The 13494-nt window shown below is 45.8% G+C and overlaps 1 protein-coding gene across 3 annotated transcripts in view; it reads left to right on the top strand.

Moving 5' to 3' along the window:
* Window positions 1–5683: 5683 nt before the first annotated feature.
* GALNT7 (polypeptide N-acetylgalactosaminyltransferase 7) overlaps window positions 5684–13494 on the top strand; it is a 120457-nt gene continuing 112646 nt past the window's right edge. For all 3 annotated transcript variants that reach the window (XM_036423777.2, XM_036423779.2, XM_036423778.2), the window contains exon 1: window positions 5684–5889. In XM_036423777.2, the coding sequence (XP_036279670.1) occupies window positions 5764–5889 (126 nt within the window). In that variant the 5' untranslated portion in view covers window positions 5684–5763. The remainder of the gene's footprint in view (window positions 5890–13494) is intronic.

The following is a 13494-nucleotide window of genomic DNA, read 5'->3' on the forward strand; positions in this document are numbered from 1 at the left end:
GGTAAGGGAATACAGTCATGACAGAGATATGTTCTGAAAAATGCATCCTTAGATGATTTTGCTGTGGGAACATCATAGAGTACACTCACACAAACCCAGATGGTAGCCCACTACATACCTAGGCTGTATGGTATAGCACGCAGGCGTCTTCAAACTACGGCCCGCGGGCCACATGCGGCCCGCAGAGGAGTCTGATCCGGCTCGCCAGGTTTTTTGGGCAGTGAGCGCAGCCAAGGTGTTACAGTAGGAATTAGTAGTTCATATAGTCTGGCCCTCCAGCTCTCTGAGGGACCGTGATCTGGCCCCCACTTTAAAAAGTTTGAGGACCCCTGGATAGCACCTTTGTATGTGCAGTCGGTGTTGACTAAGGTGTCGTATAGACACTCTGTGTGACTATACTGTGCATGAAAGCCTAGGAATGAGGACTTGGCCTGTTCCAGAAATGGAGAGAAGGCCAATGTCACTGTAGTTTAAATGGACAAAGGGGAGATAACTGACCAGCTATGAGACTGTGGAGAAAAGCAGAGGCAAGCTCACCCAAAAAGGTCTAAGTAATGAATAGGGAGTTTGGGCTTAATTTTAAGAGCAACGGGAAGCTGCTGAAGAGGTTCCAAAGAGTGGTCAGATATAAAATTCGTTTCAGTCACCTCTGAAAGAGATGACTAAATCAGAAAAGCACTTTGGAATTGTGAGTGTCCGAAAACAGTGCCGAATGATGAGGAGGTAGTGTCCTACAGTGTTAAATCTAAGAGGACATTTAAATAAGCATTGTTGCCTTCAAAACACTGTAGGAGACCATTCACCTCACCAAATGGAAGCCATAGTGACAACAGTCTTTTATTCCAGATGAGCACAACTCAGGAGTTATCCGTCTCTTAAGCTTATCATAGAAATAGCTATCCATGTCAGAAAAAAAATTCAAAGGCAAAATTTGACTTTGTTGTATTCCATACAAGTACAAATTTAAAAGTGCTGACCATATATTAACATCACAGGACCATCTCACAATTTCACTGTTGGAAGGGATGTTAAAGATCATTTGGTCTAACTTCTTCATTTACAGATGAAGAGAGTATAGAATTGGTTTTTTTCCCAAGATAATCAGAACGAAGCAATTTTTAAGATTTGGATTCTTACAGCATATCATAGTGGTAATTTAATTACTACAAATAATAATGCAAAAAACTAGTTTTCTGATCCAGATATTTGATTCCCAATACTATTTCCAAGACTTCAAAATGGCCTCCATTGATCTGCATCCAGCTAAGCCAGTCCTGGATTCCTGACCTTCATTAACTCCTTGAAATAAAAAGTTAGTTTCTTAAAGTGCTAGATTTTGGGGTAATTTGTTATGCAGTAAGAGATAACACTCTACAACACCAGTGTATGCTTCTTTATTTATTTTATTTTTCATTTATAGTTGACATACAATATATTATACTATTTTCAGGTATACAACATAGTGATTAGACATTGATGTAAATTACAAAGTGATCACCCCAAAATCAATATATCTTTTTCACAAACTTAAACTACAAACACTTACAAAAATATCTAAATATTAATTCTTTTCTAAACAACAAAATACATCTTTAACTTAAAAACACCACCACTGGTGTTCTTCCTTGAAAGAGGTGATTAAATGGTTTACAGAATGGGCAATGGGATATTTAACTGTTAATTTATAGCTAACCTATTCTAATTTAACCAGAGTTTTTGGCAACCAGACTTAGTTAAAATTGAGATGTGGTTGCAGAGAGTAATTGCCCATGGCTACATGTTCCCATTTCAATACAACTTAATTTCTTTCCTTGGTTTGAAATCTCAGTAGATACAAAAATGTGAATTTAAATTAAACAATCACTTTCTTCTTAGTCCCGAGTAGCCATAGTAGGATACAGAGTTAAGAAGAAAACAATAGCCTACCAGCTAATGATGATACAGACATGTACAATAATCACTTTTCTAATTAAATAAAACCTCCAGATAAGGAGGAAAAGGTAGTTGAAATAGCCCTGACCCCTCTTTGAAGTTTCATCTTCCCTGTATATCCTCAATCCAATTATTTATTCAGCATTTTATAAAAAAAAATATTGATTGAACCCTTTGTATAGACTAGACATAGGGATACAATGATGAACTAGATAGGCAAAGCTCTACCCTCATACTTTTATCTGGGAGTGAAAAAAGCAATGAAGCAATGACAATGTTCTGGTGATTATTGGGGAAGGAAATACCTACCAGGGTACCTATCCCACCCAGTATGTTGGTGGGGAGGGACATGTGGGATGGGGATGAGAGAGAGTGTGGGAAAACACTTTGTTAAGGTTTCATTTTGGGCAAAAAAAAAAACTTCTCCCTGTACAAAGGCCTGAAGGCAAGGAGATTCAAGATACAGTTAGAAACTCAGAAGTTCAGCTTGGCAGGAAGGAGTGGTAAGAGTCCCAGGGAGTACGCTACACCTTTAAGTCACAACCCAAGCAGGGGCACAATTCCTTTTGGTGGGGGTTCCCTTTAACAGAGCAAGTGTAGGGGAAAAAGAAAAACTAAAAAAAAAAAATGTTTAGGCCCTGACCTTCTGCATCCTGTCTGAGAACGCCTATTTATAATCCAGGTCCAAAAAGCTAATACCGTTTGGCAAGCAGTAGGCACATAGTGGCAAGAATTCTGAAGTTAGAATGGCCTGCTTTGAATCCTAGCTTGAAAACAGTAATACCAACCTCACTCGGGTCGTGTCAAAATGAAGCAAAAATATCAAATGTAAAGCGTCTTGCCCACTCGAAAAGTCTCTTCTCTCCCACTGGCTTGCTTCTGAGCCCCCAGCTGGAAGGCACCATGTCGCCATCCACTACTTATGACCCTTAACCTGGCAGAAGACAATGGTCTCTTGGCCGTCTCCTATATCTCTTAAATTCAGTTCTAGTCTACCCTCCGTGAGCCCTGGGTTAGAGAAACCAGAGGTATTCCAGCATAACAATCCCTGTCATAGAATAATGGTAGCATTCATAAAGAGGGAAAAAAAAGATAAAATTATGCCATACACAACTGAGACTTGCTTATCACATTATCTGTATATTTGCGTGTGTAATTGACCTCCATTATTCCTTGTGACAATATTGTGAGGTGAGTACTGTAGCCACTCTTTGGCAGATAAAAGTCCTAGGTTCAGAGACAGCAAGTGACTGACCCAGACCTAAGTTTTGAATGTAGCTCATTTTCTAAACAAAGTTGTGTCAACTCTACAAAGGGTGTCTCCCAAGAAATGTTACAATGGGCATACAGTTTCTTGTCCTTTTAAACATTGGTAAGACTCAGAGAAAGATGTGTTTTTACAACTATATGCCCATTCCTCAATGTCTAACTTTGTGTCCTAGCACACATAAGTTCAATTCTCTGCGTACAATTAAAGGGGTAGCAGAATTTCCCCAAAATAGTACCTTTTTTTTCTACCCAAGAACCATCCCAATCACATTAGTGATAAGTACCACTTCTGCTTTTCACATCTGCCCACCATGCTCAGAATAGTAAAACTAAAGCTTCCTAGTTTCTAGAGGTAGAAACCTGTCTTCTCTGTGAATGTGAGAGCACAAACGAAAGGTTTAATGACTTCCCGTGGACTTTGGTTGCTGATTTCAAATGGAATCATTCCCCCATATGATTGGAATAAGAGCTCTTGAAGGTCACCTGTTTCTAGCCCAGTCTCGGTTTAAGGAACTGTCTACTTTGCAACAGAGACCTCCTCATTCCTGCCTTGTAAGCTTATCTAAGTAATATTTCCCTCAGTACGCCTTCCTTTCAGTATTTCGCCAAAGGTGGCGCCCAGATGAGCTGGATCAGAATCACCAGGGGACTTATTAATAGGCGATTCCTGGGTTCCAACATGGATCCCAGTCTTCACACAGGAGTGGGGCATTAGTTTTTTTTAGTAGTTGAATTTACATTACCCAGTAAATTCAACGTGTTATTAGTCAAATATTTGATTGTTTTTCACCAAAAAAAAAAAAAAAAAAAAAAATCTTCATTAAAGTCTCCATTATCTTATACTAAAAGCAACTGGTTTTTAACAAGTGGTTGATAACACTGTTGAGTCAATCATTTGTGAAAGACACCTGATACCCCTCCTCCAGGTGCTCTGAACGTTAGGCTTTTGTGAAATTCTATGTGCAGTTATTCAGCCAACCAAGATTATATCCAATTATACTGTCATCCATTCTACATTTGCCTGTGTTGTGCATGTGGATCTCAAGTATTTTGCAGAAATTTGTAAATGCTGGCACTTACAGAACTCCCCAACAGACTTAACCCAAACAATGAAACAGGGGAGGTTAGTTTGGTACTACTAATTAATTTATCTTGATGATTCAAATTCCCTACTTCATCCAGAAAGTTAAATCACCCGGGCTTACTTGTTTTAAAGTGCTAGCAAATTGGAGAATTAGGAAAAAAGGATCAACTTTTGCCATCCTAAAACGTAGGGTAATTAAACATTCTGTTCAACTTAAAATTAGGCAGTTTCGGGGATGTTACCTTAATTAGGTCATTACATACACTTGGCCATATAGTAAAGTGATTGACATCTTCCCTGGGAGCTACAGACACAAAAACCTACTTCTCCAGGGTGAGTCATGTTGGGCAGGCATTTTTCGTTATCCTTTCCTGTATAATTCATGTCTCGGTCCGAAAAGGCGTTTGAAAAAAACACACACACACACACACAAAAAATCAAGGAACCTCCCATCACGTGGCAGAAATCTGGTACTGCGAACAGAAACTTACCAGCCCATGAACAAGGCTGACCTGATAGTGCTTGACTGCCTTTTTAGTCCTTGGCTCAAGAGAAAGCTCAAGCAATATCCATTTCCCAAGGGAGCCCCTCCACGCCAGTGACAGTCACACCTCCCACCTGGGCCTTTTGGTTGCAAATCCACCTCCTTAAGGAGCCGTGTGGAAAAAAAAAAAAAAAAAAAAAAAAAAAAAAAAAAAAGCAAGATCAATAAAGAGGGGGGGGGGGGGGGGGGGGGGAGAAAGAAAACCATCCTCCCAGCTATAAATCAGCCACGTGGAGCTGCTGCGGCGGAGGCGGCAGCCCCGACTTCCTGGTTCGCTTCCTGCAAAGCCGGCGGCGGGGGGCTGGGGCGGCGGGCGCGGGGGAGGGAGGGGCGGCCCGGCGGTCCCGGGACCGGGGAGGGGGCGGCGGGGGCGGGATCCCGCTAGGGCGCGGGCGTTCAGGGAGCTAAGGGCCCAGCCTTTCCCTAAAAGTTTGGGGATCTGGGAGCTTCAAAAGAGCTGAGCTGTGGGGCGAAGGCTTAAAAGCTAAGGACCAAGCATAGACCTGGGGAAAGTCTAAGTTAGTTACAAGGTAACGGGAGACAGAGAAGGGAGAGATTCGTGTGGGGCCAGCGGGGCAGAGAGGAGGGGGACTGCGGGTCTGGAAGGGGGCAGGTAGGCGGAGAGGCAGCGCAGAGAGCGGGGCGCACGGGCCGGTCGGTCGGTTGGAGCTCCGCGGAGGCCGCGGGCGGAGGGGGAGCGCGGGGCGCGGGGCCGCGGGGCGGGGGCGGAGGGCAGGGCCGGGGCCGGGGCTGCCCAGGGGAGTTCCGGATCGGGAGCTCTGGGAAGGGCGGGCGGCGGAGAGGGCGGCAGCCGAGGCGGCCGGGGCGGGGGAGGGAGGAGGCGAGGAGCCGGAGGAGGGGGAAGGAGGGAGGGGAGAGCAGCGGCGGCGGCGGCGGCTGCGCCCGGCTGTGTGTCTCCAGCCGCCGGAGGAAGATGAGGCTGAAGATCGGGTTCATCTTACGCAGTTTGCTGCTGGTGGGGAGCTTCCTGGGGCTGGTGGTCCTCTGGTCCTCCTTGTCCCCGCGCCTGGACGACCCGAGCCCGCTGAGCAGGATGAGGGTGAGTGACCCGCCCGCCCCCTCCGGCGGCGGCGACCGGCAACTTGTTTTGTTGGCGCGCGAGTGGCGGGAGCGGAGCGGGAGCGGGAGCGGGCGCGGCGGGGGCTCCGCAGGTGGCGCGGGCGATCGCGGCCGCCGAGCCCCACGCACTCGGTCCCCGCCGCCCGGGTCCCCGCTGCCGCCGCCGGCCCGCCCCCTCGCCGCCCCTTCCTCCCGCGCTTCCCCGCCCCGAGCACCCTGCGCTGCGGCGGCGGCTCCGGCGGCTCCGGCGCCCGTGCTGCTCGCCGGGACCTCGGGGCGGAGCGGGTCCCGGGGGGCGGGGGGCGCGGCGGCCCAGTCCCCGGTCCTCGGGGTGGGACCGCGGCGGCCGCTGCGGGGGATGCGGGGCTGGTCCAGGCTGCGGCCTGTGGCGCGCGCGGGCCTGAAGGAGGCGAGATGCCGCCGCTGCCATCGCCGCCAGCCCGGCCCAGGCCCCTCGGTCCAGCCCTCCCTCAGCCCCGCCGGCCCGGGGTGCTGCGGCCGGGGCTCCCCCTGCCCGCCCGCCGCCGGGGGCGGAGGGGGCGGTGGAAGGGATGGCGCTCCGCCTCCGGCTCTTACGGGCAGCGCCGCCGCCCCCGCCTCTCGGGGGCCGGGGGCCGGGGCAGGTGGTCGGGGGCCGGGGCCGGGGACCGGGCTGCGATGGGCGCGAGGCCTCGCCCTGCACCGGCCCTGCCTCCCGCTTCCCTGGCGACGGGAGGGGCGGTTGGCCCGATGGGGGGAGAGGCTGCCCCTCCCGCTCTGGGACCGGGTTTCTTCCCCCCTTCCCTCCCCCCGCCCTTAGACACCCCCCTTTTGGGGAAGCCCTTCTCCCGGGCCGACGTCGCTGTTCCTCTCCCCGGGCTGCGAGCGGACCGCCCGGCCGGGAAACTAACTTGTGCCGGCGCCCCGCTCGCTCAGCCCGGCGCTGTGCCCGCCGCCCGCGGAGCCAGTGTCCGCCCCAGAGCCTCCCCGCCCCAAAGGGTTTGGTCGGAACTGGACTGACCGAGCCGCGATGGGGCCGCGGTCAATGCCCGCTTCGTCTCCCGGCTGGCAGTGGCTGGGTCACCGCAGGTTGGCAGCTGCCCGGGCTCGCCCTCCTGCCTGACATCCCTTCCTTCCCCCCCCCCCCTCCTCTCCCCGCCCCAAGGAACCACTCCCCTCCCTCCTGACCCCGGGCCCTGGGGTGTCCCCGACCCTGGAGTGTTCCCCGGAGCAGCTGCCCTGGGGTGTCCGAGAGGGCGTGGGAAGTATGGGGCCACCGAGAGGCCAGGGGCCTCTGGAAGAGAGAGCTGTGCTCCGTTGTCAAGTGCCTTTTTTTTTTTTGTGCAAATATTGTGTGCGTTGCATCAGTGTGATCTCCTTTATTAACTTTGCTTCTTCCGGGAAAGTTAGCATTAGGGAGTGGATCGAGAAGGCATTTTTTTTTTTTTTTCTTGAATAAGAATCTTAGGAAGAGATTTCCCTATTAAGTGCCTGCCTATATGATGACGGGGTTTACTCTTAGGTTTTAGTATCTGAAGTTTTTTACGGTAGTGGAATCTCTTTAAAATATCGGTGGTGGGTTCCTATCCAAGCCACCTACTTTATTTATTTTTTACATTTTTTTATTAAATTATTATCTGTGTACATATTTTAACATTGCCCCCTCTCCCATACATACCCTCCCTCCCTAGAGTTTTGTGTCCATTGGTTGTACTTATATGCATGTATACAAGTCCTTCGGTTGATCTATTATCTCTCCCAGATCTCCCTACCCTCGCTGCTGTAATTTGACAATCTGCTTGTTGCTTTACTGTCTCTATATCTATCTTTTGGTTCATCAGTTTATAATGTTCTTTATTATCCATAAATGATATGATATGAGGTCATGTGGCCAAGCCACCTACTTTAAAGTTAATGGGGGTGGAGGGGGACAAACAAATTTTGCTTTTGTGGTTTTAAGCCTGGCAGCTCTCAAGGACTGGTGCCAGCCTTTTTATGACTTTACTTTAAAAATGACTCACATATACAATACAGTTGTTTGAGAGTATTTGTTTTAAGTTAAATGGCCTTTTACAAAGAGCTAGAAATGTTAAACCCATTTTCCGGGAGAGAAATTAAGGAGAACTGACAAAACTAGTCATGTTCACAATGCCCCCCAGTTCAGATGGCAAGTCTCGACCAGTGGTGGAGCATCAGTACCAATGCCCACCCCCTAACACATTTTATTTGTGCTGACATGTAAGTACCGAGTACCGTGCCCATTTAATAGCTCTTGGAGGTGGCGATATATTGATTTCGGTCAAAATTACAGTCTTGTGCCGCATAATGACATTCCAGTCAACTAGGGACTGCATATACGATGGTAGTCCCATAAAATTATAATGGAGCTGAAAAATTCCTTTCAGCTAGTGACATGGTAGCCATGGTAATGTCACAGTGCAACATGCTAGTCCTGGGACTGTGATGCTGCCATAAAAAAACCTGTGCTGCCGATTGTGTAAAAGTGTAGCGCATACAATTACGTGCTGAACACAATACTGATAATGATAATGACTGTGTTGTTAGTTTATCTATTACTGTACTTTTATCAGTATTTTAAGAGTGTGCTCCTTCTACTTACCGGTATACAAAAATAGAACTTTGCTCTAAAACAGCCTGAGCCCTAGCTGGTTTGGCCCAGTGGGTAGAGTGTTGGCCCATGGACTGAAGGGTCCTGGGATCGATACCGGTCCAGGGCACATGCCCATGTTGCTGGCTCGATTCGCAGTAGGGGACAGCTGATCAATGATTCTCTCTCATCATTGATGTTTCTATCTCTTTCTCCCTCTTCCTTCCTCTCTAAAATCAATAATGCACACTCACACACACATATATAATGTGTGTATACAGCCTTATACATGTCCCATTTACCATGTCTCTTGATTGCATCATTTTCTCTTGTGCATGATTTAACCTTATGTTGTTTTTTGTACAGTAACATGCTATCCAGGCCTGTAGCCTAGCAGCAGCAGGTTATACCATATGTAGTCGACTATACCATCTAGGTTTGTGTAAGCGCACTCTATGACATTTGCACAATGGCAAAATCTTGTAAGGACACATTTCTCAGAAGGTATCCTCATTCATCATTCAGTTTGTCAGTGGATCCAATGTAATTTTGTTTGCCAAAGACAGAAGCTAGCTTTAAGACTTTTCAAACATAATTAACATTGAAAAGAATGCTTATGGATCAGAAAAGCCAAACCCTTTTATTAACTTTGCAGGCAAACAGTAAGGTATAGAATACAGATTATAAGTCATAAGAGCATAAATAAAAGAACTATTGTCTCCCATTAATGAAAACCAAACTAGGCCCTGGCCAGTGTGGCTCAGTTGGTTGGAGCATCGTCCAGTACACCAAGAGGTGGCAGGTCTGATTCGTGGTCAGGGCGCACACCCAGGTTGAGGTTTTGATCCCCATTTGGGGGCGTCTTCAGGAGGCAACTAATTAATGTTTCTCTATCATATCAATGTTTCTCTTTCTATCCCTTCCTCTCTCTAAAAATCAATTTAAAAAAACTAAGAGTTTCTGAGATAAAGCATTAAAAAAAAAATCTCCATAATTTATGGAAGATTCTGCCCCCCCCCCCCCTTACCCTCTGGTTCTTTTACTTTGATTATAATGGTAGATTCCTTCACCCCCTGCAAGACACCTGCCTCTCCTTTAATGCTGACCCATATATGGACATTTTTGGATGTCTATAAATGGCCTGAGATAGGCTGCGGAAATCCAGTTTATCAAACATAAGTTCTGCCACGCTTCCAGCAAATTTATACTCATGGTTCTGCCCTGTGCCACTTGTCTTGTACTTGCAGTGTTCCAGGTACTAACGTCTGTTGCAGCCTGGTCCTTTTTTTTTTTTTTTTAACCTGGCCTACTTCCTTGCTTTAGATCAGCCTAGGCACTATTGCAAGATGCATTATCTGTGGTCAAGACAAGAGCAATACATTTATCTTCCTTCAATCTCGGGGCCTCGTGTCCTTTAAGGTGAATGGTGTGAATTGTACTCTGTTCAAATTGTCCTTTGTTGTGTACAGTTTGGTAGTCAGCATTTCATTTTTGAGTGCCTACTCTATCAGTGTTAGTTGTTGAGGAAACACTTCGTGCCCCTAACCTTAAATCTTGCAGTTTAGTCAAAAGAAGAAGAAGGAAAAAAAGACACATTAGTCAAGGCTCCATAAATCAACCAATACAAAGTGTGATACATGCTGTGTGCTGTGAAGGAAAACCATGGCGGGGGGAGGAGGAAATAAGAAAATGGAGGAGCTTGGTCATAAAAAGGCTTACCTGAAGACAGGGATTTTGAGTTGAAATATGAAGATTTGAAAAAGTAGTTGGAGTGGGAGAAGGCCCTGAGGTAGGAGGCAGCATGGTGACCTGGGGCGCTGGAAGAAGATCTGTGTAGTTAGAACATGCAGAGCGAGAGGAGAGGTAGGCGAGGGTGCAAATTTAAGAGTGGGTCTTGTACACCATGCTAAGGGTTAGGTCTTTAGAGCAGTGGGGAAGCCACTAAAGGTTTTTAAGTAGCAGAGAGACAAAGACCAGCTTTGTGTTTTGAAAAGATTGCCTGCAGAAAGGATGAATTGGTTTGGAGCAAGAGTAGATACTAGGCCTCCTGCTGGAGGTTTGTAACAGTTCAGGTGGGACAGGATGTTGCTTGGATTGGCAGGGTGACAGTGGACGTGGAGAAAAGTAAATTGATTCAAGGGCTATTAAAGATACAGAGGCGTCAGGACTAAGTGATTGGATGTGGGAGTGACGGAGAAGGAAGGCGTCAGGAGGCTTAGGATGATAGAATATGTATTTCATTATTGAAAGTTCTGAAGACAAATCTCACACATTCTTATGTCCTATTTTATGGTTATGGGAAAGCTTATATTTTTTTAGGCCTTGTCCTCTAGATATTTTAAGGTCAGCATTGATTAATACCATCTGTTTAGCACTTGCAAAATACAAAAAGTTCCTTTCATTAAATAAATTATTTCCTCCCAGACCATGTATCCCCGATTTATCCCTGAGTGAGTGTTGCAAGTTGAGTCATAAGCCTCTGAAAATAGAGGTTTGTAATGGAAATGTTGAAAGATCGTTAGTGGTGCTAATACAGCACACCCAGTACTGGTGCGAGCTGATGATTCTCTGTGCTGTTGCTACTTTAGTCAAACCATCACTGCCACTTGGGTTTAGAGTGTAAATAGTAGGACAAATCCAGGAACCATTCCCCAGGCAGAGGAGTTTTATGCGCTGGGCAAGTTAAGACGGGTTGACATGAGTATCACCAGGATGAGTGAATGGATTACCCTGTCACATTCCACCTTATGAAAGCCATTTTAACTCGGTGATGATTGGTTGCAACTTGGAAAACTCTGCCCTTGGCCATGAGATTTTATTTCCAAGCGAAGTGCCATGTATACTATTAGGGATGGAGCTATCACTTAGCAAAAGAATATGGTATCTGAAGTCCCTGGTGGACACTTTTGCCTCAGTTCCCCAGGCAAAATGCCTGGAATTGGTTTTTGTTCTATTTTGCTGTCCTCTCCCAGCCCTGCAATAAAAAAACAAACAAAAAAACTTCCTCATTGCAAAGTCTAATAAATTCAAGGTTTGTAGACCTCTTTAAATTAATGCAGACTTTTGTATTCACATATATTCTTCTGAGTCAAGAATCGGAAGCTGCCAGGACCGGTTTGGCTCAATGGATAGAGCGTCGGCTTGGGGACTGAAGGGTCCCGGGTTCGATTCTGGTTGAGGGCATGTACCTTGGTTGTGGGCATATCCCCAGTTGGGGGGGGGGGGATGCAAGAGGCAGCTGATCGATGACTCTCTCTCATCGATGTTTCTAACTCTCTATCTCTCTCCCTTCCTCTCTGTACAAAATCAATAAAATATATTAAAAAAAAAAAATCGTTTCCAGAAGTTGCCTGTAAATCACTCACTGAGCCATTTGGAGTTGGGATTCATGTTTTCTGCTCATGGAGTGTCTCCCAAGGTGCTAAGTCATTCGCAACCATTCACTCATGATACCCCCATAAGTCAGGAGACCTGAATATGCAGACATTCCTGAGAATTGCTGTATCTGGCCATTCTGTGGAACTGTTTCCTACTTAGTGGTCAAAAATTACCTTACCTTCTTTCCCCCAGTAAGACCCCTTTGGAAAATACCAAGAACACGTGAAGCAAAAGTCCCTGCTCTCAAGGGGTCACATCCTAGTGGAAGAGAAACCATGGGCTGGGTTCCTTCCGCTCCTCCTCAGTCCAAGCAGTATAAGGAAACAATGTGAGAGCTATCTCAGGGATACGTTCCACCAACAGCCAAAACAGTTGGTGGTTTAGAAAAGCATTCAGGGAGAGCACAATTACTAGTAAAGAAAGAATGAAAACTATTGAAAAGTCAAATTAAGATAACTATTTTGTGTATTCCGCTAGCTGTATGGAATGGGAGATAAGGTGCGGGTGACAGTGGGTTTAGCATAAGCTGTATTAGATCATTTAACAGTAAATTGGAATCCAAGAGAGAAAAATAATGCATCATGGGGATGAAAATCAGAATTCTGAGGCTGGGCCATTTGCAAACAAAGTATTTGTAAATTCTAACTTCAGAGTTACCTGAAAGAGATGGACATCAAGTTTTGAATAGCTATTGAATGTAAGAAAATGACTATCTTCAACTTTAGCCTAGATCATTGTCTTTGTTCAGATTTTGAATTCTGATTTTCATTCTGGAAGAATCTGACAAAAGGAAAAAAGTTACATACGGGGTGTGGCTAAAGTAGGTTTACAGTTGGTTTCTTGGAAAATAATGCAATAATTAAGAAATAATAATACAAGAATAAGCTCTGTTTCACATACAATTTTAAATCTACTTTTGCCTGACCTGTAGAACTTAAAGTTTAGAGAATAAAATGGCTATAGCTTGAGGCTATGAAAGAAATGATTTTATAGTTATATTATGGATGGTGGAAGAGGGAGAACGGTGGGAAGGTGGACTATATATTAGCAGTGTGGACAAACTTTGTAAGAATCGGAAGATAGGTTATAAACATGGCACTCATTCACTCAAGGAATATTTCAGATATTTATTGTCTAGCATGTGCCCATCCATTGCTTTAGGCGGTGGAGACAGTATACTGGACAGTGGAGAGATGGAAAGTTTTGGCATCACAAAGATGTTACTTAGGTCTTAATGACCACACAGTAGGTGTTATATCTGTACTAACAGCAGTTTTCTTTTGATGTGTTTTTACAGTACTTCTCAACCTCCAGCCATCCATACGCTCAAAATAACTTATTGAGGGTTTTCTTCTCTGGAAGGCACTGGGGCTGGATGCTGGAGATGGCAAGAACACAAACTCCAATCTCCTCTCAGAAGTGAGATAAATGCTGTGAATATAGAATAGTCATAAAAGGGAGATTTTTACACAGCTGTAGGATGTGGATGTTCAGAGACAAGGTGAAGATCATGGCATTTGGCTGGACCTAGAGTGGGATTTTGACAAGTACCAATGAAGGGAACATCATTCTAGACCAGCGATTTTTAATCAGTGTGCCGCAAGAATTTTTAAAATACAA

Source organism: Pipistrellus kuhlii, unplaced genomic scaffold (genome assembly GCF_014108245.1).
Source record: "Pipistrellus kuhlii isolate mPipKuh1 unplaced genomic scaffold, mPipKuh1.p scaffold_m20_p_8, whole genome shotgun sequence".
Taxonomy (NCBI): Eukaryota; Metazoa; Chordata; class Mammalia; order Chiroptera; family Vespertilionidae; genus Pipistrellus; species Pipistrellus kuhlii.